Below are 24,384 nucleotides of genomic sequence, written 5' to 3' on the forward strand. Positions count from 1 at the left end.
GTTACTGTTACATCGAATAATTTCTTCTTATATGGATTTTTGTTTGTTTGTTGGTTTGGATAATGAGATTAGGCTGTATGTTCTGATTTGCTGGGCCAACCCAAGTTTGTTGGGCCTCGTGTATTCTTTTAGTTGTTGGGCTTCGTTCAGTGAACAAAAACCGAAATCAAACTTACATCTTTGAAATTTTTTTTTATTAAAATGAAAACTAAATATAGACTGACTTGAATTGAACAGAGGAATATATAGTATTTGGGTTTGACTGTTCCAAATTTCACCCATTTTATCCCATGAACTACGGTGACCAAAAATGACTTTTAATCAAAAGAAAATGAAGTCTGCTGCCCACCTCGAGAAAATATGCAGAGAAATCAAGTTCCCCATTTGGTACCTCTATATGTTCCAAAATACTCCGCCTATTTGTGATTTGTGATTATTTTGTATATCAAAACCAGTTATGCTTGGTTGATGTGAAAACGGAAGAAAACTTATCCCCAATTAAACAAAACTTTGTTTTGTGCCCTTTGATTTATGTTTGTTTTTGCTTTATGAAAAATGTAAAACATCCATCTCAGTAATACCAAATTCTAATAATGTTCGGAACTACAACTTTCTCAGCAGCCAAATAGATCCTTAACTTTATTTTGGATAGAATAGCTATGTAAGTTTTGAATTTTCTTTTTATTTGGGAAATGGATTGAATTTCCTCCATCTGTTTTACAGTTTGAGCGGTTCAGCCTCAATTCGGCACTTGCAGATTCGCATTTTCTTCTTCTTTCTTTACTGTAATAAATGGGTTAAGAGGGAAAGCAAGATGGGGATTAGGAGAGAAATAGTACAGCCGATATAAATTAGTTCGATGCTAATTGTGAAAAGTTTTGTTCTTGGTTTATGGCAATTTTGATGAAATTGCCTCAAATCTAACGAGTATAGCCGCAAGATAGATATATATATATATATATATATATCTGTGTGTATGTATAACCCAGTAAAGTTGTGGTTATATTATTTTTATACCAAAAAATCTAATTTTTTCAGAAATATTAATAAACCCGAGTATAGCCGGTCGGCTGTACTATTTTTTAAACAAAATTAAAAGCCAAGTATAGCCGCACGGCTATACTAAAAAGGACCCGCTTACCTCTAGGCCCACCTGTCAAAATAGTACAGCCGCTCGGCTATACTATTTATAAAAACAAAATCAGTATAGCCATTGACGTTATGTAGTTAATCATGATTATCAGCCCCTGCATTATTTGCCTCTTCATTCTCCTTGCCTCTTCATTATCAGCCCCTGAATTGTTGGTTTAAATTAAAGTTGTTCACAGTTTATTGAGTGTAGGGAGAAGCACCAGTTTGACAACAATGTTTCCCCTGTTTTCTTCTTCCTAAATTCAACACTGACAACACCAAAAGGCTTCTCAATATTCTATACAAGTCTGAGGAAAATTTCAATTGATCATTGATTTGCATCTCAAACTGTGAATTTATATAATTCAGTTAAAAGAAATTTTATTCAATGTTGAAAAATCTTTACATAGAACACAGACCGAATTGTGTCAGCTGTTCAGAGTTTGCTAGCAAGAGCAAGATACTTGGTATGATGGCCCTGAGCTATAATTTTGCCTGTCTTCTTCTTCCTTAACTCAACACTGGCAACACCAACAGCCTTCCCAACTCGTAAAGCCTTGGCCTCAACCTCAACTTCCTCACCAGGGTAAGCAGAATCCAAGTATGAAACGTTGATCTCCACTGAAACTCCAAAGCTGGGAGTTCCGACGGTGAGGATTGCAGCTGACCCTATCAAATCCACAAGGGTTGCTGTGGCTCCACCATGCATAAAATTGCCTCCATTCAGCAGAGGAGGGAGGGGTGGTGTTACTTTGAAGGAGCAAACAATACGATCGGGTTCAAGGAGATCGACTTGAATTCCTTTCATGATAAGGGGCTCAAATAACTTCTCCGGCAGCCCATCCTTGTTTCCTCATTTCCTTCTTTCTTCATTTCAATCATTACAATCGATTGAATATTAATCTACAAAAGGACTTTGTCTGTCTCAGTCTCAACATAATATAACAATTCTTGATAATAAAAAAATATTATGCAACTCAGAGGAAGAAAAAAATAGTTAGTGGGCAAAAAAAAAAAAAAATCAAGTTAAAAAAATTCAAATTAAATGGGTTAGTTCTTGGGTCCGATTATGGCACGAGCATGGGCACGGCACAAGTCCGCCCCGGCCCGTTTCAATATGGACATGGATTTTGGGCCGAGTCAAGATCAATTATTTTACTAAATGGGCTAGCACGGCACGGCACAATAAATTAAATTCGGCGACACGGCACGACACGAAAATGTTAAAAGCACGAGTTTAAATTGGACGGGCTAACACGGCACAGCCCGTTTGACACCTCTAGTTTATATGGCAATTGAATCCATCTCTTTTTTTCTTTTTCTTTTTTAAATAAACTTGAAAATCAATCATTACATTAGGGACTATGATGGACACTACAAACTAACCAACCATGAATTTTTTTTTAAACAAATAATATTTTAAATTATTTTAATTTACAATAAGAGGAATCAAGTTTAAAGAGATAAGCACACTACATTAGTTTATAGGCCTAACTCAGGTGAACACCAACATGGAATTATTGAATCAACATCATAGAGAAAAAAAAACCTCATCACAAGAAAAATGTGAATTTCCAAGTCTTTGAAGTTACTTAACAATGTTTTGGTGATTTCAATTCCACCACCAAACTCCTTGAACAAAGGAGCGTGTTAAAGAAAATATCTAATAAACTTTTTTATTGGAGAAATACTTAATTCTAATTTCTCTAAACTCTCAATACTTTCACATTTCAACTCATTCTCAATTCGATTTCTTCCCAAAATTGCAAATGGTAACAAATTGGAGAATCATATAAAACAACTATGCCAATCATATTGCTCATTAACCATATACAATTGATCTCAAAAAAGTAAAGACCCACTTGAGTGGCTCAATTAGCCCACTAGTGGTCTAGTGGTCTAGTGGTCTAGTGGTTAGGTTCAATTCCTTTAATAATAAATAATAATATATTTTTTTGTTTAAGAAAAAAGAGAAGGAAAAAGCTGTGAGGCTAGTTGTTGAATAAACAAATATTGATTTGAAGAATTTGACAGATTGACATGGACTCTATCCTCTCTGTCTCTCTCTCTCTCGTACCATTAAGTGAGTGGGAGAATCATCTCACATCTCTTTCACTCTCATATTGTTAGGAGAGAGAGATGATGAGTTTCAGAGCACCCGTGGGAGAAGCTAGCCGCCATCTCCTCATACCAATTTGCTGCTTCTTGCTTCAGCTGCTGTCTCTCTGCTTCAACATCTCATCACCTCAGAAATCTACTGCAAACCCTTTCTAAGGTACCTCTCTCTCTCTCTCTCTCTCTCTGTCTCTCTCTCTCTGAGTTGGCTTGAATGATCATAAACTGCTAGTTTTCTTCTTCTTTGAAAATGTTAATAAACTAAGGTTGTTTTATTGTAATTCAAAGATGCATTCAAAAGCAATGTTTCCCTGTTTGCATAGTAAAAACACTCTGGTTAAAAATTATATATTTCTTTATGAGTGTATGTATAGGGAAAACAGTTGTCTTAAATTATTGAATTTTATGGAAACCCTATGAACCAACCCATAAGCCTCACTTGATCACATTGCATGTGCAATCCACGTGTCCTATATACAAGTTGTCACTTGGCAGTATGTACCCAACTTATATATAATAAAACCAAAGTTATTATCTTGATATGATTTATATCCATTCCAATATGACGTCAATAAAACTCAGGTCAGTTTGCACATCATCAAAATGCTCAGCCATTCATCACCTTTGACTGATTCAACTTGCAGATAGGCCCTCATCATCCAGAGTGGTTGTTAGCCACAATTTTTGAAAATTCCACCATAGTTTTTTTTTTGTTTCTTCTTTCGAAAAATCCAGGTGTACTTTTCTGAAATTTATTGTCTCTCCACGAAAAAGATAGTACGGTCGTCGAATTCTCATACAAAAAAATCGAAGAGATGTCAAGGAAATAAATTTCCAACTATGTTATCTTTCCTTGAACCCGAGCTTCTTAGGTTTGATTTTCCTCGACTCCAACATCGCTGGTATAAAAAATAAAAAATAAAAGATTTTAAGAATATTATAAGAAGTTTAGTTATAACTAAATTGGAAAAGTATTTAAATTGTGAACAAGAAAAAGTATTTAAATTGGAAAAGCCATGAGATGAGTATCTAGAATTGTAGATAAATATTTCAAACTCTAGCTCAATATAATAATAACGATATTCAATGTGGAGGTCACTTGTCAAAGCATTTAGCCCACTGCAGGTGGGAAATTAGAAAAGTGGCAGCCATTTGATCATGCGACTTGGAAAGGAAAATAATAATAATAATAAATGCAAAACCCCTGAAGTCAACGTAGTCTTAATGCTGAGATTGTCAATGTGTGACTAAAATCTAACTGGAAATATTCCACATAGTGAGCATACATCAACATCCTTAACATCAATGTTATTAATGGAATCTAACCCCAAAAACATTTGTCGGCAGATAAATATATTTCTCATCAGATTAGACGCATGAATAGAACTTTATATTAAATATGTTGTCAATAATTCATCGACGCACATGCTTCTGATTGTTGAAAATGGATTGTTCTCTACTCTGTGTGTTAGAACAAGTACTTTAGGAACAATTGGGAATTCAAATTTTGTGCCGTCGAGGAGCCAGCGCTTGTGTACAACAACATGATCGATTCCAGGAGGATGTTGAAGCAACCATGGCAACTTTCAGTGTCCGTTGCCTTCTTTTCCAGCCTGTGCTTCTGGTTTCAGGTGTCCATGGCTCAAAATGCCACTACCGATCCATCTGAAGGTAAACTAGCCATGCTTTCCAAAGTCGTACATATTTCTAAGCATCTTTTAAATACAGAGTATATATAAGTACGTTATGATTTCTGGACAGTCTATTAACATAAGTACGTTATGTGATGTGTACACAACGATTGAATTGAGAGTGCAGTGACGGCGTTGAACTCAATATTCGAGCAATGGGACACGCAAGCCGTGCCGGGGCTGTGGAATATCAGTGGAGATCCATGCAGTGGATCTGCCGTTAATGGAACCGACTTTGAGGATCCAGCTAATAATCCAGCCATAATTTGTGATTGTACTTATGAAAAAAGTACTACCTGCCACATCACCCAACTGTATGTTACCCTCCTCCTCTCTCTCTCTCTCTCTCTCTCTCTCTCTCTCCATACTCCTTAGTCTTGTGTTGTTGACTGTAGCAACTCCATTAATTATGTGTTAGAAAACTAAGCAGATCATGCCTGATATATCAATTGCATTATTAAGTGCCTAACTGCTCAATCTTTTTTCTTTCCAGGAGAGTTTATGCTCTGAACAAACGAGGGGTGTTTCCACAAGAATTTGTGGCTTTAAGATATCTGACCGTTTTGTATGAAGTTTTTCCAACCCCATTCTCTGTTGTTGTGTTTACCAAAATTAACATTTGCATATAAAAGAGAAAGACACATGTTTCTTAGTCTTACTGTTCAAAATTGGCATGAATATTTTTTATACTCAGAGATTAATCGTTGCTCATTGCACTTTGTTTTAATTCTTGTAGGAAAATTGATCAGAATTATTTCACCGGTCCCCTACCAGCGTTCATCGGCAATATGTCCGCGTTGACGTCATTGTAAGTAGTGAGAGAACATTTGTTTAAGTTGCAATACAAATTTTTATCTGTCTAATACTTTGATGAGACTCATTCCCTTGTACAATCTCTATAATTGACTTAGAACCCCTTTGATAACCATTTCGGTTTTCGGTTTTTAGTTTTCAATTTTCAATTTTAAGTTTCCATTTTTCATTTTTCATTTTTCAAAAACTGAAAACTGAAAACTGAAAACTTGTTTGGTAATTAATTTCAATTTTCACAAAAGTGAAAACTGAAAACTGAACACAAGATATTTGGTAACTGAATTAAATTTTCAGTTTTCAGTTTTATGTGAAACTTGGAAATGGAAGTTTTTGGGGTCCAATTGTGAATTTATGATCATAGAATGAAAGTGCATGTTACAAAAAGTTCGTTGTATTTTTCGGTGAATTTTTTTGGAATTATGATGAATTTTGGAGATGGAGTTCCTAAGGCTTGGATTGGGTCCGTGGCCAAGTGCAAGAATCAAGCAACTGGGTCCAAGTCGGGAGGTCCCAAATACCAAATTTTGATAATTGGAGTGCATTCCATGTGTCGTGATGTAAAATTAATGAATGAAATAGGAGCGCAAAACAAATGAAAATGAAAACTGAAATCACTTTCAAGTTCTTTTCAATAATAAGGGTTATTTTGAAAACTAGATTTCACTTTGAGGTGATTGGCTTTCCTTTTTGTTTGTGGTCCTGATATATAAGTTGGAACTGTATTTCTTACAAATCAATCAATTTTGTTGGTTTGTTTCTTCTTTAAGGACATGAAATATAGACCTCCCAAGTGAGTTATACCATATGGTAAAAGCAGCACGTAGTACATAAATTTTTTTGTTTTATCCTAAATTATAAACTCGTCCTAATTTCTTTAATTGATATTTCCATTCAGGTCAATTGCCATCAATTCATTCTCTGGGCCCATCCCCAAGGAGCTTGGAAACCTTACGGAGCTAACTACGCTGTAAGCAATGAAACATAAGAAAGCACAATTAAATTTTGTGTTCTAGACAAATGAGAAATGCTCTATTGAGACAAGTTCGATATAGAACCCCCTATCATTTAATTCTATACCTCTTCAACATGACTTGTTGCAGGTCCTTTGGATCAAATAATTTCTCCGGAACACTCCCTCCAGAACTTGGTAACTTAGTCAAGCTCGAGCAATGGTGAGTGCTTCATTTAACTCATCGAATTTGAATAGCATGTTGCAATGTGTTTTTACCGGTTTATTTGTTAATTCATTATCGATGAGAAAGGAGTGCGTTTATCGTATGAAATTGGTACTAACCAGTTTATGATTTTCACAGGTACATGGACAGCTGTGGACTTAGTGGGGAAATTCCTTCAACATTTGCTAAGCTCATCAACATGCAAATCCTGTAAAAATGGCCCTTAAGTGGTGTTTTAAGTTTTTTTTTTTGTTTTTTTTGTTTTTTTTGTTTATTCAGCACTTTGAGATTGCTATTCTGGGATGAGCTTACTATGAGTCAACTTTTTGAATTTTAGCTGGGCATCAGACATTGCTTTCTCAGGAAAGATACCTGCTTTCATTGGGAATTGGACAAAACTGACTGTTTTGTAAGTATGGAAAACTTTTAACCTGCTGCAGTTTATGAAAGCAGACCTGCATGGCTGAGAGATGGGTCTTTTATTCACAAGCATCTCAAATGTTTTTGTAGGAGATTTCAAGGGAACTCTTTTGAAGGTCCAATACCAACCAGTTTTTCTCAACTGACTTCATTGAACACTCTGTAAGGGCAAATGCTTCATACATTTTACTCTTTCTCTCTCTCTCTCTCTCTCTCTCTCTCTCTCTCTCTCTCTCTCTCTCTCTCTCTCACTACACTAGCATCACTTATGTTTGTGTATGATAATGCAGGCGAATCAGTGATATATCTAATGTGAGCTCCTCTCTTGATTTTATAAGAAATTTGAAGAACTTGACCGATTTGTAAGTTAACATTCTCATCCCTTCAAATATCATGATATAACTTCTTTTTTCCTTTTAAAATTTGCAATCTTACTCATTTACCTGTGCACTAAATTTTTTGGTGGTGGAACAGAGTTCTACGGAATGCATTAATCAATGGTAGCATTCCTTCTGATATTGGAGAATATGAAGGTTTACAGATACTGTAGGTTCCAGCAGATATATAAGTCCAAATCTCAAAAATCCCAATTAATTTTCTTTCATTCTAATTGCTTTCTAACCTTATCATTCATGTTGCAGGAATCTGGGTTTCAACAATTTAACAGGCCAACTCCCAAGTTCTTTGTTCAACATGAGTTCTCTTACATACTTGTAATAAGCACTGCCTTCTTTATTACATTTTTCTGTGCTCAGAAACTTAGTCATTCATCTGACCTTTTTCTTGTTTCTTTCTTCATTTTTCCTTCTTTTTCTGGGTGCCTTATATTATAATTGAAATGGCCAGGTTTCTTGGAAACAATAGCCTGTCTGGACCTCTTCCAAGCCAAAAGAGCGATCAACTTCAGACTATGTAAGTCCTCATGTCATAAAAGTATGCTATATAGAATGTACTGGCAATGAAACAATGAAACAAATACTCTGTGTGTGTCTGTGTGCATATGGGTGTATCTGTGTACGTGAGATAAAATCTCAATCAGGGCCTCATCCATTGATGAAAACATTCTAATCATTTTTTTTGTTCAAATTATTTTGAACTTTCATACACTTTGTGCCCTCTCATTCTGTATTGTTATGTGCAGTGATTTGTCTTACAACTATTTATCAGGAAGCTTTCCCCAATGGGTAACCACAATATCACAACTGTATGTCTCCTTTTTATCTTTCACCTTCATGTTTACAATTTAAATTACCAGAATTGGTTTGGGCAAAACATATCACCAGGATTTGTTCTTACAGTGCTTCTTTCCTCGAATATTCTGCATATATAATACCCATATGAATGAAATTCAATAAAGCTTAATATCACAAAACGTCCTTAAGGTTTAAGAAACTATCAGATTGCATCCTTAATGTTTTTTTTGTGTCATTTGTGGTCCTTACAAATAATGTGTGCGACAGTTTGAAGTGATGGATTTGAAGTACTACTATGTTTAGATATTGAACATGAAATCTTTATTTAATAAACATGTATAGCTTCATATGTTGATTGATTAATGATTTTATGCAGGAACTTAGTGGTCAACAACTTCACATTTGGGAGTTCAAACATAACGTGAGTTGAAGTTTCTCTTACCCTTAGTTAGACAGACAATACTATCACTACTAGCTATTACACTCCTTCAGTTTAATGGATTCTTCCACTACATTTTTCCATCTGGATAAATAATAATTGTTCTCTTTATTTGCAGTCTTCCTGGACTGAATTGCCTCCAGAGGAATTTTCCATGCAATCGAGATACCCCTCGATGTAATCTTCTTTTGTTTCACTAGCCATTTATTAATGCATTATCATGTTACAGGAATAGGCATTGCTTCTCTAACTATGTATACATATTGCAAGAGTGTTTTGATATATCTAGTAAGCATATCTGGTTATAAATATGTGATTCAGAAACATCAGTATGAGTCTTGTCTTGAGTTTGAAGTTTTTATCACTAATCATAGCTTGTGCTACTATATTCAATTTTACAGATGCAAACTTCTCAATCAAGTGCGGAGGACCACAAATGAGAGGAAGTGATGGCATATTGTATGAAGCTGAAGACTCAGCTCTTGGCCCAGCAACATTTAATGTAACCAGTACACAGAAATGGGCTGTTAGCAATGTGGGTTTGTTTTCTGACAGAAAGAATCCATCATTTGTGGAAACCACCCTTACGCAAGTCACCGGTACAGATGTGACCCCAGAGCTTTTCCAGACTTCAAGACTGTCCCCAGGTTCACTTAGATACTATGGCCTGGGACTTCAGAATGGACCTTATACCGTAACGTTGCAATTTGCAGAAACGGTTTATGCTAGCCGTGCTACACAAACTTGGCAAAGTTTAGGAAGGCGTGTATTTGATATCTATATTCAAGTAAGGCTGCTAATGAACTATTTGAAGTAAGGGCAACCTCATTAGACGAAATTATTTAACTATGTCTTCATTTGCTTCCTAGGGGAACCTCAGATGGAAGGACTTCGACATATCGAAGGAGGCAGGTGGGGTTAACAGAGCAGTTGGGAAACCCTTCAAGGTTAATGTGTCAGAGAATTACCTAGATATTCATCTGTTCTGGGCTGGTAAGGGAACATGTTGCATACCTGAACAAGGTGATTACGGCCCGCTAATATCGACTGTCCATGCTGCTTCAGGTATATAATGTAATGTTACATTATGAAGATTTCCTATGAATGGTTTAAATGTATCTTTCTGCTGCTAATCGATTGACACTGAACAATTATCAATTATTCTATTTCATTGCTCAGATTTTACACCGACTGTTTCTGGGCTTCCACCAACTACTCCAGGAAAGAAGAGTAGGATTGGGTTGATAGTTGGTATTGCAGTCCCTGTTGGGGCTGTGAGCTTGCTATTATTATTTGGAGTTCTATATATGAGGAGAAAAAAATCAGAAAAAGATGACGATGAAGGTAAAAGAGCATATTATTAGTGGTTAATTCTGCATGCGGTTTTAGATTCTTTCTCGTGTTGATAAGCATGAAGCCTTTGAAAGAAATTACTTCTTATGTGTTGTGTGACATTAACACAAATTTTATAGTAGCATGTATTGTTTCGAAATTTAAACGTATATCATACTTTCTTTTGAATATGCAGATCTTCTAGGATTAGGCCCCCGACCAAATACTTTCAGTTATGCTGAGTTGAGAGCTGCAACAGAAGATTTTAATCCTTCAAATAAGCTAGGAGAGGGAGGATATGGACCTGTTTATAAGGTGAAATCTATTTTACATCAATATCTGCTACTTTAAAGTAATGACTTTGACTTCTTACAAAAAGAAATTGAGAGAGAAGCAAAATAGATTCTTTTTACTTCCCTTTCATGTCACTGAATTGTATTTCTGTTTATAGGGTACACTATCTGATGGGAGGGTAGTGGCTGTGAAGCAACTTTCAGTAGCATCTCACCAAGGGAAGAGTCAATTTGTAACCGAGATTGCTACGATATCTGCAGTCCAACATCGCAATCTAGTGAAATTGTATGGATGCTGCATCGAAGGAACCCAGCGCATTTTGGTTTATGAGTATCTTGAAAACAAGAGCCTTGATCAGGCACTTTTTGGTAGGTTTTATAGAAACAGAATACTCTGCAGTTTCAAGGACTCTAAAAGTTCATCCAAGTTTTTTACGCAAACATTTTGTTATAATTTTTCTCTGCTGAGTAGTGAAGTTTAAAGAAACCAAAAGAGTAATATTCAAATCATATGAAATTAAAAACCTGCACATTCTTTTGCTACTTTGCCTTCCATTTTGCAAAGAAACAGAATACTCTGCAGTTTAAAGTACTCTAAGGTTACATCCAATTTCTTTTTCTTTTTCTCTTCTACTTGTTATTAGTTGTTAACATGCATTGGTTCTTCTCCATGTAATGTTTCAGGAAGAAATGACTTGCACCTTGACTGGCCTACCCGCTTCAATATATTGTTGGGAACAGCAAGAGGACTTGCTTACCTTCATGAGGAGTCAAGGCCCAGGATTGTACATCGAGATGTCAAAGCCAGTAATATTTTGATCGATGGAGAACTCTCCCCAAAAATATCAGATTTTGGATTGGCAAAGCTTTATGATGACGAAAAAACCCACATTAGCACCCGGGTTGCAGGGACAATGTAAGCCTCCGTTTAAGTTATACATTGTTAATCGTGACAAGGGTGTAATCCAAGCAACATTTTTAGTAACCATTTCATGATCTTGTAGAGGTTATTTGGCGCCGGAGTATGCAATGCGTGGACATCTGACAGAAAAGGCTGATGTTTTTGGTTTCGGGGTTGTTGCTTTGGAGATCCTCAGCGGGAGGCCAAACTCAGACAACAACTTGGATCCTGAAAAGATTTATCTTCTTGAATGGGTAGGAAAACAATATGCCTAGCTACTTTTATTTTAGCATTGTTGTGAAAACTTCTTTACTTTTTTCCTTTCTAACCATGCCATGCCCATGATGTTTGTTTTCAGGCATGGACTCTACATGAAAACGACCAGAGTTTGGGGCTGGTGGATCCGAGATTGACAGAGTTTGATGAAAAGGAAGCAACTAGATTGATAAAAGCAGCTCTCCTCTGCACTCAGGCATCACCAATGATGAGGCCATCGATGTCACGCGTAGTGGCAATGCTCTCTGGAGATATTGAAGCAAGCACTGTTATTTCAAAGCCAAGTTATTTGACAGATTGGGATTTCAAAGATGTAACCACGAGTAGCTTTTTGTTGGATAATGATACCCCATCAACTGAGAGCAATGTTCATCCCAACCATCAGCCTGAAGGGACCACAACTAGTGTTAGCCCCGGGATTGACCTTTCGCCGTCTCCGGTAAATGTCACTGAATCAATGCTCACTGGCATTATAGGAGAAGGCAGGTGAGAACTAAGAAGTTGCCATTGTCTTGCCCTTGCTGTCAATATGTGACTTTTACTGCTAAAACTTTCCTACATGTTGTACTTTTCTTTGGGTCTTTCTCTGCGTCTAGTTTTTAGCAATGGTGATGCATATATAAAATAAGATACAATTTTATATATATCTGGTTGCCTTCATCCTCATCGAAAAATAATACATGTTCAAAAAGAAATGGATGTTCCTTTTTCTTTTTGATAGCACAGTAAATTTTAAATAAAGAAAAAACTTTACATAAGCGCTTATAAGCAAAAGTCTCGCAAATTTAGAGACTTTAGTAGCTAAATAGTAAATTTCAGCATATGTGAACGACTGTGAAATTGTTTGATTAATAAAATGTCACAACGAACTCAAATTGATCCACAAGCAACTCAGCACCAAAGCAAATCTCAGCAACAGAAAAATATGGAAAAACGGTTTTCTAAAGAAAGAAACGTCAATGATTCACCATGTAGGCTTTAGTGGACTAAACATGTGACGATTCATATGTTGCAAATGACAAATATAATGGATACAATTACAATGATGAATGCAATTATGATGAGGAATGCGATTTTGAAGAATTGACTTAAATAATCAACTTTTTTTTCTTGATTTAGATTATATTTTCATGAACCAGTTGTATCATGTTACGATCTAAAGGTTAAGCAATTGAATCTTCTGATTTTTAACAACTTTTTCAAATTGGAATCGGTCTGAGGAGAGATACTATTGAGCATTGTTTGCATGTGAAACTCTTTGAACTATAACCATGAGCAAAATTTGTAAATTGGAACACTGAATTGTTGGTTTAAAGTTGTTCATAGTTTATTGAGTGTAGGGAGAAGCACCAGTTTGACAACAATATTTCCCCTGTTTTCTTCTTCCTAAATTCAACACTGACAACACCAATAGGCTTCTCAAAATTCTATACAAGTCTGAGGAAAATTTCAATTGATCATTGATTTGCATCTCAAACTGTGAATTTATATAATTCAGTCAAAAGAAATTTTATTCAATGTTGAAAAATCTTTACATAGAACACAGACCGAATTGTGTCTTGGGTCTTGGTTCCAGCTTCCAAGCTGTTCAGAGTTTGCTAGCGAGAGCAAGATACTTGGTATGACGGCCCTGAGCTATAATTTTGCCTGTCTTCTTCTTCCTTAACTCAACACTGGCAACACCAACAGCCTTCCCAACTCGTAAAGCCTTGGCCTCAACCTCAACTTCCTCACCAGGGTAAGCAGAATCCAAGTATGAAACATTGATCTCCACTGAAACTCCAACGCTGGGAGTTCCGACGGTGAGGATTGCAGCTGACCCTATCAAATCCACAAGGGTTGCTGTGGCTCCACCATGCATAAAATTGCCTCCATTCAGCAAACGAGGGGGTACTTTGAAGGAGCAAACAATACGACCGGGTTCAAGGAGATCAACTTGAATGCCTTTCATGATAAAGGGCTCAAAGAACTTATCTGGCAGCCCATCCATGGAGATTGCCATTTCACCTTCTTTCTCCAAGAACTTCTTCACTGACTCCATACTTGTTTCCTCATTTCCTTCTTTCTTCATTTCAATTATTGCAATCAATTGAATATTAATCTATAAAAGGACTTTGTCTGTCTCAGTCTCAACATAAGATAACAATTCTTGATAATAAAAAATATTATGCAACTCAGGGGAAGAAAAAAAGAATCATACAAGGGCCAAGTTAAAAACTTTAACCTATGTTTTCATTTAGACACATACACACACTAAGGTTCTAATCTAGATAGAGCAGTCAAACCAAACCAGCTTCTTAGTCAATATTTGCAAGGTGGTTTCATATCATTTTCATTTTCCTCCTAAATTTCTCCACAATCAACCAGAGCTCTGAGCTCTGAGCACTGAGAACCCTAACATTACATCCATAGAGAAAAAAGAGAACTTCGTTTGCACACAAGCAGATCAAGTCAGATGCAAAACACATTCAAGATCAGGAAAACGGCCAAGCTAACCCAGAATCCAAAATCTAGTTACAAACATGACAAATTTCCCAAATATTTTCTGAGAAACACCTAAATTGCGAGTTTATACAAAACCCCAAATCTAATCTCAAATTCCTCTCTAAAAACAAAACCCAGATCATCAATTCCATTAAATTTCAGAAACGGAAACATAAACCAGGGGGAGAGAGCTGAATCATACAAATAGAGAGAAAGAGCTCTGAATGATTAACAAATAGCTAAGAGAAAGATCAGAACCTCAGGGCAGTGAGCTATGTCCTTCTCTGACTCAGTGTTGCCTTAGAAATGCGAGAAGATGATAAGAGATAGGTTTCTTTCAATTTTGTTGGGTAAAAAGAAGGTTTCTTTCGAAAGTATATTTTTGTTACTTATAATTTTGACTCAATTTCGTTTGAATCCTTGTAGTTTCAAATATAGCAAAAGCAATCTATTCCTATGGTTTATATGGCAATTGAATCCATCTCTTTCTTTTTTTTTTACTTTTTTTTTTAAAATTATTATTTATAAACTTGAAAATCAATCATTAAATTAGGGACCATGATGGATAATACAAACTAACCAACCATGATTTTTTTTTTTTAAACAAATAATATTCTAAATTATTATAATGTACAATAATCGAGTTTAAAGAGATAAGCACACTCTATAGACCTAACTTAGGTGCACACCAACACGGAATTATTGAATCAACATCATAAAGAAAAAAAAACCCTCATCACAAGTAAAAGGTGAATTTCCAAGTCTTTGAGGTTACTTGACAATGTTTTGGTGATTTCAATTCCACCACCAAACTCCTTGAACAGAGGAGAGTGTTAAGAAAATTTAGTAAACACTTTTATAGGAGGAATGCTTGGTTCTAATTTCTCTAAACTCGTTTGAGTGGCTCAATTAGCCCACCAGTGGTCTAGTGGTCTAGTGGTCTAGTGGTTAGGTTCAATTCCTTTAATAATAATAATAATAATAATAATAATAATATATTTTTTGTTTAAGAAAAAGAGAGGAAAAAGCTGTGAGGCCAGTTGTTGAATAAACAAATATTAATGGTTTGAAGAGTTTGACAGAGACAAGGACTCTATCCTCTCTGTCTCTCTCGTACCATTAAGTGAGTGGGAGAATCGTCTCTTTCACTCTCATATTGTTAGGAGAGAGAGAGAGAGAGAGAGAGAGATATATAGATAGATCATGAGATACAGAATCAATGGAGTAATCTAGCCGCCGGCTCCTCATACTAATTTGCTGTTTCTTGCTTCAACAGCTGGCTCTCTGCTTCAATATCTCATCACCTCAGAAATCTACTGCCAACCCTTTCTAAGGTACCTCTCTTCTCTCTCTCTCTCTCTCTCTCTCTCTCTCTCTGAGTTGGCTTGAATGATCATAAACTGCTAGTTTTCTTCTTTGAAAATGTTAATAAATTAAGGTTGTTTTATTGTGATTCAAGGAGGCGTCAAAAGCAATGTTTCCCTGTTTGCACAGTAAAAACACTGTGGTTAAAAATTATTTATTTCTTTATGAGTGTATATATAGGGAGAACAGTTGTCTTCAATGATTGAATTTTATGGAAACCCTATGAACCAACCCATAAGCCTCAAGTGCAATCCACGTGTGACGTGTCCTATATACAAAATGCCACTTGGCATAATGGAACCAACTTAAAACCAAAGTTATTATCTTGATATGATTTATTTACATTCCAATATGACGAGGTCAGTTTGCACATCATCAAAATGCTCAGCCATTAATTTATTGTCTCCCCACGAAAAAAATCAAAGAGATGTAGGCCTCCTCTCATACAGAAATTGTAAGGAAATAAATTTCCAACTATGTTATCTTCTCTTGCACCGGAGGTTCTTAGGTTTGATTCTTCTCTATCCCAACATCGCTTGTATAAAAATAAAATAAAAAGTTTTTAGATTATTGTAATAAGTTTAGTTAAATTTCTATAGCTTTATTGTTAGTCCACTCCATCCCTTTGATATTGTGAACAAGAAAAAGTACTTAAATTGGAAAAGCCATGAAATGAGTATCTAGAATTGTAGATAAATATTTCAAACTCTAGCTCAATATAATAATAACGATATTCAATGTGGATGTCACTTGTCAAAGCATTTAGCCCACTGCACGTGGGAAATTAGAAAAGTGGCAGCCATCTGATCATGCAACTTGGAAAGGAAAAAAGAAGTAATAATAATATATACAAAACCTCTGAAGTCAGTCAACGTAGTCTTAATGCTGAGATTGTCAACATCCTTAACATCCATGCTAATTTATGGAATCTACCCCAACAACATTTGTCGGCAGATAAATATATTTCTCATCAGAGTAGACGCATGGATAGAACTTTGTATTAAACATGTGGTCAATAATTCATCGATGCAGATACTTCTGATTGTTGAAAATGGATTGTTCTCTACTCTTTGTGTTAGAACAAGTACTTTAGGAACCATTGGCAATTCAAATTTTGTGCCGTCGAGGAACCAGCAACCATGGCATGGCATCTTTCTGTGTCCTTTGCCTTCTTTTCCAGCCTATGCTTCTGGTTTCAGGTGTCCATGGCGCAAAATGCTACTACCGATCCATCTGAAGGTACACTAGCCATGCTTTCAAAAGTGTATATATTTCTAAGCATCTTTTAAATACAGAGTGTATATATGTTGTTTTTTTCTTCCTTTTTGCGATTTCTGGACAGTCTAGTAACATAAGTACGTTATGTGGTGTGTATACAACGATTGAATTGAGAATGCAGTGAGGGCATTGAACTCAATATTTGAGCAATGGAACACGCAAGCGGGGGGACTGTGGAATATTAGTGGAGAGCCATGCAGTGGATCTGCCATTAATGGAACCGAGTTTGAGGATCCAGCTAATAATCCAGCCATAATTTGTGATTGTACTTATGAAAAAAGTACTACCTGCCACATCACCCAACTGTATGTTACCCTCCTCCTCTCTCTCTCTCTCTCTCTCTCTCTCTCTCTCTCTCTCTCTCTCTCTCTCTCTCTCTCTCTCCATACTCCTTAGTCTTGTGTTGTTGACTGTAGCAACTCCATTAATTATGTGTTAGAAAACTAAGCAGATCATGTTAAAATGTAAACTGTCTAGCTAATTTCAGATTAGTTACTAAGTTTTATGTCAGTTTATATTCAATCTGTTTTTAATCTGTGTTAGCTATGTGCCTTGTGCTTATATGCCAGGTGCATTGCTTGAGTCTGTTTTGAATTCCCAGCTGTTAGGACAGCTGTGTAATGCCATGTGTCATACTCACATTGGCCTACTATTGCAATCCGTTAGATTTGAATCTACTGATGTAAGAGAGAACATGTAATAGTCATGAGGGAATATAAGCTCTGCTGTAATGTTTATGCAGAGTAAGAATTCTGTTAGAACAATCTAAGGCTCACTGCTCTCTCTCTCTCTCTCTCTCTCTCAGTACATTTCTTGCTCCCTTTGCAATCCAAATATTCAACATGGTATCAGAGCCAGGTTGCCCACGTGTGAAAGCCCAACGGCCACACGTGCTCCACGTCACCCAAAATGTGTTGTCCACGTGTTAGGCTTGAAAATTCGCCACACGTGCGGGGGCGTGTGAGAATGTGAAGGTAAAGAGTCCCACATTGGAAAGTTGAGAGCCCTAACAAGGGCTTATAAGGAGTTGGGTTACTCCCCCCATTGCCAATTGGTTTTGGGGTGGAACCTCAACTTCCTACAGATCATGCCTGATATATCAATTCTAATATTAAGTGCCTAACTGCTCAATCTTTTTTCTTTCCAGGAGAGTTTATGCTCTGAACAAACGAGGGGTGTTTCCAGAAGAATTTGTGGCTTTAAGATATCTGACCTATTTGTATGAAGTTTTTCCAACCCCTTCTCTGTTGTTTGGTTTATCACAGTTTACATTTTCATATAAAAGACACAAGTTTCTTACCGTTCAAAATTGTCACGAATATTTTTTATACTCGGAGATTAATCACTGGTCATTGCATTTTGTTTCAATTCTTGTAGGAAAATTGATCAGAATTATTTCACCGGTCCCCTACCAGCATTCATCGGCAATATGTCTGCGTTGACATTATTGTAAGTAGTGAAAGAACATTTGTTTTAGTACAAATTTTTCCTCTGTCAAATACTTCGATGAGTCTCATTCCATGTACAATTTCTACAATTGACTTAGTTTCTATTTTCCTTTTTCTCCATTTTTTAAGCTTTAAGGAACTACTTACTAGTTATAATCTTTGAGGTAAGCCTAGTTGCTTTGTGATTGGCTTTGTTTTTCGTTTTTGGTCGTGATATATATAAGTTGGAATTGCATTTCTTACAAATCAATTAATTTAGTTGGTTTATTTATTCTTGGAGGACATGAAACATAGACTCCCAAGTGAGTAATACCATATGGTAAAAGAAGCACGTAGTACTACTATACATAAAATTATTTTGTTTTTATCCTGAATTCTAAATGGGTGCTAATATCTTTAATTGATATTTCTATTCAGGTCAATTGCCCACAATTCATTCTCTGGCCCCATCCCCAAGGAGCTTGGAAACCTTAAGGAGCTAAAATTGCTGTAAGCAATGAAACATAAGAAAACACAATTAAATTTTGTGTTTTAGACATATGAGAAATGCTCAATTGGGACGTGTTAAATATAGAACCCCCTATCATTTAATTATATACCTCTTCAACATGACTTGTTGCAGGTCCATTGGATCAAATAATTTCTCCGGAACACTCCCTCCAGAACTTGGTAACTTAGTCAAGCTCGAGGAATTGTGAGTGCATCATTTAACTCATTGAATTTGAATCACATGTTGCAATGTATAATTATTTTCTCTTTAAGGAGTGGTTTATTTGTTAATTCATTATCGATGAGCAAGAAATGCATTTATCATATGAAATTGGTACTAATCAGTTTATGATTTTCACAGGTACATAAACAGTGGTGGATTCAGTGGTGAAATTCCTTCAACATTTGCTAAGCTCATCAACATGCAAATCCTGTAAGAATGGTCCTTAAGTGGTGTTTTAAGTTTTTTGTTCATTCGGTACTTTGAGATTGCTATTCTGGGATGAGCTTACCAACTATGAGTCAACCTTTTGAATTTTAGTGGGGCATCAGACAGTCCTTTATCAGGAAAGATACCTGCTTTCATTGGGAATTGGACAAAACTAACTTCTTTGTAAGTATGGAAAACTTTTAACCTTCTGCAGTTTATGAAAGCGTATGGCTGAGATGGGTCTTTTATTCACAAGCATCTCTAATGTTTTTGTAGGAGATTTCAAGGGAACTCTTTTGAAGGCCCAATACCAACCAGTTTTTCTCAATTGACCTCATTGAATTCTCTGTAAGGGCAAATGCTTCATACGTTTTACTCTCTCCCCCCCCAATATACTAGCATCACTTATGTTTGTGTATGATTATGCAGGCGAATCAGTGATATATATAATGTGAGCTCCTCTCTTGATTTTATAAGTACTTTGAAGAACTTGACTGATTTGTAAGTTAACATTCTCGTCCCTTCAAATATCGTGATCTAACTTCTTTTTCCTTCTAAAAATTTGCAATCTTACTCATTTACTTGTGCACTAAATGTTTTGCTGGTGTAACAGAGCTCTACGGAATGCATTAATCAATGGCAGCATCCCTACTGATATTGGAGAATATCAAGGTTTACAGATACTGTACGTTCCAGCAGATATATAATCTTAATTCCCAAAAATACCAATTAATTTTCTTTCATTCTAATTGCTCTCTAACCTTATCATTCATGTTGCAGGGATCTGGGTTTCAACAATTTAACAGGCCAACTCCCAAGTTCTTTGTTCAACATGAGTTCTCTTACATATTTGTAATAAGCCCTGCCTTCATTATTCCCTTTTTCTGTACTTATGCCATTGAATTTCCTGCTCAGAAACCTAGTCGTTCATCTGACCTTTTTCTTGTTTCTTTGTTTCTTTTTTTTTTTTTTTTCTCGGTGCCTCCTATTATTGATATGGCCAGATTTCTTGGAAACAATAGTCTGTCTGGACCTCTTCCAAGCCAGAAGAGCAATCTACTACATACTATGTAAGTCCTCATGTCATAAAAGTATGCTATATGTACTGGCAATGAAACCAGTACTCTTGTGTGTGTGTGTGTGTGTGTGTGTGTGTGTGTGTACGCGCATTCTGGCAGCCTTTTTCTTACTTAAATTCCTTTGAACTTTCATGCATTTTTGTGCCTTCTCATTCTGTATTGTTATGTGCAGAGATTTGTCTTACAACTATTTCTCAGGAAGCTTTCCCCCATGGGTAACCACAATATCGCAACTGTATGTCACCTTTTTATATTTCACCTTCATTTTTATGGTCCAAATCACCTTCATCGTGCATATATAATACCACATGAATGAAATTCAATAAATTAGGAGGGATGGATTTTAAATACTGATATGTTGAGATCTTGAACACGAAATTTTCATCTTCATATGTGGATTGATTAATGATTTTATGCAGGAACTTAGTGGTCAACAACTTCACATTTGGCAGTTCAAACATAACGTGAGTTGAAGTTTCTCTTACCCTTAGTTAGACAGACAATACTATCACTACTTGCTATTACACTTCTTCAGTTTAATGGATTCTTCCACTACAATTTTCCATCTGGATAAATAATAATTGTTCTCTGTTTTTTCAGTCTTCCAGGATTGAATTGCCTCCAGAGGAATTTTCCATGCAATCGAAATACTCCTCGATGTAATCTTCTTTTATTTCACTAGCCATTAATTAATGCACTATCATGTTACAGGAATAGGCATTGCTTCTCTAGTAAGCATATCTGGTTATAAATATGCGATTCAGAAACATTAGTATGATTCTTGAGTTTGAAGTTTTTATCACTAATCAATTTTATAGATGCAAACTTCTCAATCAATTGTGGAGGATCACAAATGAGAGGAAGTGATGGCATATTGTATGAAGCTGACGACTCAGATCTTGGCCCAGCAACATTTAATGTAACCAGTACACAGAAATGGGCTGTTAGCAATGTGGGTTTGTTTGCTGAAAAAAAGAATCCATCATTTGTGCAAAACACCCTTACGCAAGTCACCGGTACAGATGTGACCCCAGAGCTTTTCCAGAATTCAAGGTTGTCCCCAGGTTCACTGCGATACTATGGCCTGGGTCTTGAGAATGGACCTTATACTGTAACATTGCAATTTGCAGAAACGGTTTTTGACAGCCGCGCTAAACAAACTTGGGAAAGTCTAGGAAGGCGTGTATTTGATATCTATATTCAAGTAAGGCTGCTAATAAACTATTTGAACTAAAGGCAACCTCGTTAGACAGAATTATTTAACTATCTCTTCATTTGCTTCCTAGGGGAACCTCATAAGGAAGGACTTCGACATATCGAAGGAGGCAGGTGGGGTTAACAGAGCAGTTAAGAGACCCTTCAAGGTTAATGTGACAGAGAATTACCTAGATATTCATCTGTTCTGGGCTGGTAAGGGAACATGTTGCATACCTCAACAGGGTGATTACGGCCCGCTAATATCGACTGTCCATGCTGCTTCAGGTATATAATATAATGTTAAATTGTGAAGATTTCCTATGAATGGTTTAAATGTATCTTTCTGCTGCTAAATTATTGACACTGAACAATTATTCTATTTCATTGGTCAGATTTTACACCAACTGTTTCTGGGCTTCCACCAACTACTCCAGGAAAGAAGAGCAGGAATGGGTTGATAGTTGGTATTGCAGTCCCTGTTGGGAGCTTGCTATTATTATTTGCAGTTCTATATATGAGGAGAAAAAAATCAGAAAAAGATGACGATGAAGGTAAAAGAGCATATTATTAGTGGTTAATTCTGCATGAGGTTTTAGGTTCTTTCTAGTGTCGATAAGCATGAAGCCTTTGAAAGAAATTACTTCTTATGTGTTGTGACATTAACACAAATTTTATAGTAGCATGTATTGTTTCGAAATATAAACATATGTCATACTTTCTTTTGAATATGCAGTTCTTCTAGGATTAGGCCCCCGACCAAATACTTTCAGTTATGCTGAGTTGAGAGCTGCAACAGAAGATTTTAATCCTTCAAATAAGCTAGGAGAGGGAGGATATGGACCTGTTTATAAGGTGAAATCTATTTTACATCAATATCTGCTACTTTAAAGTAATGACTTTGATTTCTTACAAAAAGAAATTGAGAGAGAAGCAAAATAGATTCTTTTTACTTCACTTTCATGTTACTGAATTGTATTTCTGTTTATAGGGTACACTATCTGATGGGAGGGTAGTGGCTGTGAAGCAACTTTCAGTAGCATCTCACCAAGGGAAGAGTCAATTTGTAACCGAGATTGCTACAATATCTGCAGTCCAACATCGCAATCTAGTGAAATTGTATGGATGCTGCATCGAAGGAACCCAGCGCATTTTGGTTTATGAGTATCTTGAAAACAAGAGCCTTGATCAGGCACTTTTTGGTAGGTTTTATAGAAACAGAATACTCTGCAGTTTCAAGGACTCTAAAAGTTCATCCAAGTTTTTTACGCAACCACTTTGTTATAATATTTCTCTGCTGAGGAGTGAAGTTTAAAGAAACCAAAAGAGTAATATTCGAATCATATGAAATTAAAAACCTGCACATTCTTTTGCTACTTTGCCTTTTATTTTGCAAAAAAACAGAATACTCTGCAGTTTAAAGTACTCTAAGGTTACATCCAATTTTTTTTTTTTCTTTTTCTCTTCTACTTGTTATTAGTTGTTAACATGCATTGTTTCTTCTCCATGCAATGTTTCAGGAAGAACTGAATTGCACCTTGACTGGCCTACCCGCTTGAATATATTGTTGGGAACAGCAAGAGGACTTGCTTACCTTCATGAGGAGTCAAGGCCCAGGATTGTGCATCGAGATGTCAAAGCCAGTAATATTTTGCTCGATGCAGAACTCTCCCCAAAAATATCAGATTTTGGATTGGCAAAGCTTTATGATGACGAAAAAACCCACATTAGCACCCGGGTTGCAGGGACAATGTAAGCCCTCGTTTAAGTTATACATTGTTAATCGTGACTAGGGTGTAATCCAAGCAACCATTTCATGATTTTGTAGAGGTTATTTGGCGCCGGAGTATGCAATGCGCGGACATCTGACAGAAAAGGCTGATGTATTTGGTTTCGGGGTTGTTGCTTTGGAGATCCTCAGCGGGAGGCCAAACTCAGACAACAACTTGGATCGTGAAAAGATTTATCTTCTTGAATGGGTAGGAAAACAATATGCCTAGTACTTTTATTTTAGCATTGTTGTGAAAACTTATTTACTTATTTCCTTTTTAACACTGCCATGCACATGATGTTTGTATTCAGGCATGGACTCTACATGAAAACGACCAGAGTTTGGGGCTGGTGGATCCGAGATTGACAGAGTTTGATGAAAATGAAGCAACTAGATTGATAAAAACAGCTCTCGTCTGCACTCAGGCATCACCAATGATGAGGCCATCGATGTCACGCGTAGTGGCAATGCTCTCTGGAGATATTGAAGCAAGCACTGTTATTTCAAAGCCAAGTTATTTGACAGATTGGGATTTCAGAGATGTAACAAGTAGCTTTTTGATGGATAATGATACCCCATCAACTGACAGCAATGTTCTTCTCAACCGTCAGACTGAAGGGAGCACAACTGGTGCTAGCCCAGAGATTGACCTTTTGCCGTCTCCGGTAAATGTCACTGAACCAATGCTCACTGGCATTATAGGAGAAGGCAGGTGAGAACGAAGAAGTTGCCATTGTCTCGCCCTTGCTGTCAGTCTCTGACTTTTACTGCTAAAACTTTCCTAAATGTTGTACTTGTCTTTGGGTCTTTCTCTTCTTCTTTTTTTGGTCAAATATTTGGTCTTTCTCTGCCTCTAGTTTTTAGCAATGGTGATGCATATATAAAATAAGATACAATTCTATAGATATCTGGTTGCCTTCATCCTCCTCATTGAATAATAATACATGTTCTATAGATTTTCTTTTAATTAAGAAAAAGAAATGGATGTTCCTTTTTCTTTTTGATAGCACAGTAAATTTTAAAAAAAGAAACAACTTTACATAAGTGCTTTTAAGCAAAAGTCTTGC

The 24,384-nt window shown here is 36.3% G+C and overlaps 3 protein-coding genes across 8 annotated transcripts; 2 read left to right on the top strand and 1 right to left on the bottom strand.

The window, feature by feature from the left end:
* On the bottom strand, positions 1,446 to 14,710 carry LOC18778145 (acyl-coenzyme A thioesterase 13). 3 transcript variants are annotated; one of them, XM_020561250.1, is made up of 3 exons: positions 14,522 to 14,710; positions 13,649 to 13,880; positions 1,446 to 1,848 (listed from the first exon to the last, which is right to left on the bottom strand). In XM_020561250.1, the coding sequence occupies exons 2-3, from the start codon at positions 13,848 to 13,850 to the stop codon at positions 1,568 to 1,570; spliced, it is 483 nt and encodes a 160-aa protein (XP_020416839.1). In that variant the 5' UTR covers positions 13,851 to 13,880; positions 14,522 to 14,710; the 3' UTR covers positions 1,446 to 1,567. The 3 variants fall into 3 exon arrangements, with proteins under 3 accessions (XP_020416839.1, XP_020416840.1, XP_007212178.1); XM_020561251.1 differs by lacking the exon at positions 1,446 to 1,848 and having other exon boundaries at positions 13,089 to 13,844; positions 14,522 to 14,678; XM_007212116.2 differs by lacking the exon at positions 1,446 to 1,848 and having other exon boundaries at positions 13,089 to 13,880; positions 14,522 to 14,678.
* On the top strand, positions 3,300 to 12,423 carry LOC18778939 (probable LRR receptor-like serine/threonine-protein kinase At1g56140). The gene is made up of 25 exons (XM_020561230.1): positions 3,300 to 3,406; positions 4,719 to 4,917; positions 5,065 to 5,251; positions 5,431 to 5,502; positions 5,674 to 5,745; positions 6,646 to 6,717; positions 6,851 to 6,922; positions 7,064 to 7,135; positions 7,263 to 7,334; positions 7,436 to 7,507; positions 7,636 to 7,707; positions 7,820 to 7,891; positions 7,987 to 8,058; positions 8,192 to 8,257; positions 8,487 to 8,549; positions 8,915 to 8,959; positions 9,096 to 9,154; positions 9,379 to 9,764; positions 9,847 to 10,042; positions 10,157 to 10,321; positions 10,506 to 10,624; positions 10,761 to 10,971; positions 11,287 to 11,518; positions 11,607 to 11,757; positions 11,862 to 12,423. Exons 2-25 carry the CDS (start codon positions 4,791 to 4,793, stop codon positions 12,267 to 12,269), a joined length of 3,135 nt encoding a protein of 1,044 aa, XP_020416819.1. The 5' UTR covers positions 3,300 to 3,406; positions 4,719 to 4,790; the 3' UTR covers positions 12,270 to 12,423.
* Positions 3,307 to 24,271, top strand: LOC18779086 (probable LRR receptor-like serine/threonine-protein kinase At1g56140). Of its 4 annotated transcripts, none has more exons than XM_020561236.1 (25): positions 3,307 to 3,406; positions 16,708 to 16,867; positions 17,028 to 17,211; positions 18,054 to 18,125; positions 18,284 to 18,355; positions 18,772 to 18,843; positions 18,977 to 19,048; positions 19,205 to 19,276; positions 19,385 to 19,456; positions 19,550 to 19,621; positions 19,703 to 19,774; positions 19,887 to 19,958; positions 20,054 to 20,125; positions 20,278 to 20,343; positions 20,525 to 20,587; positions 20,772 to 20,816; positions 20,953 to 21,011; positions 21,171 to 21,556; positions 21,639 to 21,834; positions 21,942 to 22,100; positions 22,283 to 22,401; positions 22,538 to 22,748; positions 23,067 to 23,298; positions 23,375 to 23,525; positions 23,629 to 24,271. In XM_020561236.1, exons 2-25 carry the CDS (start codon positions 16,768 to 16,770, stop codon positions 24,031 to 24,033), a joined length of 3,096 nt encoding a protein of 1,031 aa, XP_020416825.1. In that variant the 5' UTR covers positions 3,307 to 3,406; positions 16,708 to 16,767; the 3' UTR covers positions 24,034 to 24,271. The 4 variants fall into 4 exon arrangements, with proteins under 4 accessions (XP_020416825.1, XP_020416823.1, XP_020416824.1 ...); XM_020561234.1 differs by lacking the exon at positions 3,307 to 3,406 and adding an exon at positions 15,499 to 15,597; XM_020561235.1 differs by lacking the exon at positions 3,307 to 3,406 and adding an exon at positions 15,522 to 15,597 and having other exon boundaries at positions 16,828 to 16,867.

This window comes from Prunus persica, chromosome G4 (assembly GCF_000346465.2).
Source record: "Prunus persica cultivar Lovell chromosome G4, Prunus_persica_NCBIv2, whole genome shotgun sequence".
NCBI lineage: Eukaryota > Viridiplantae > Streptophyta > Magnoliopsida > Rosales > Rosaceae > Prunus > Prunus persica.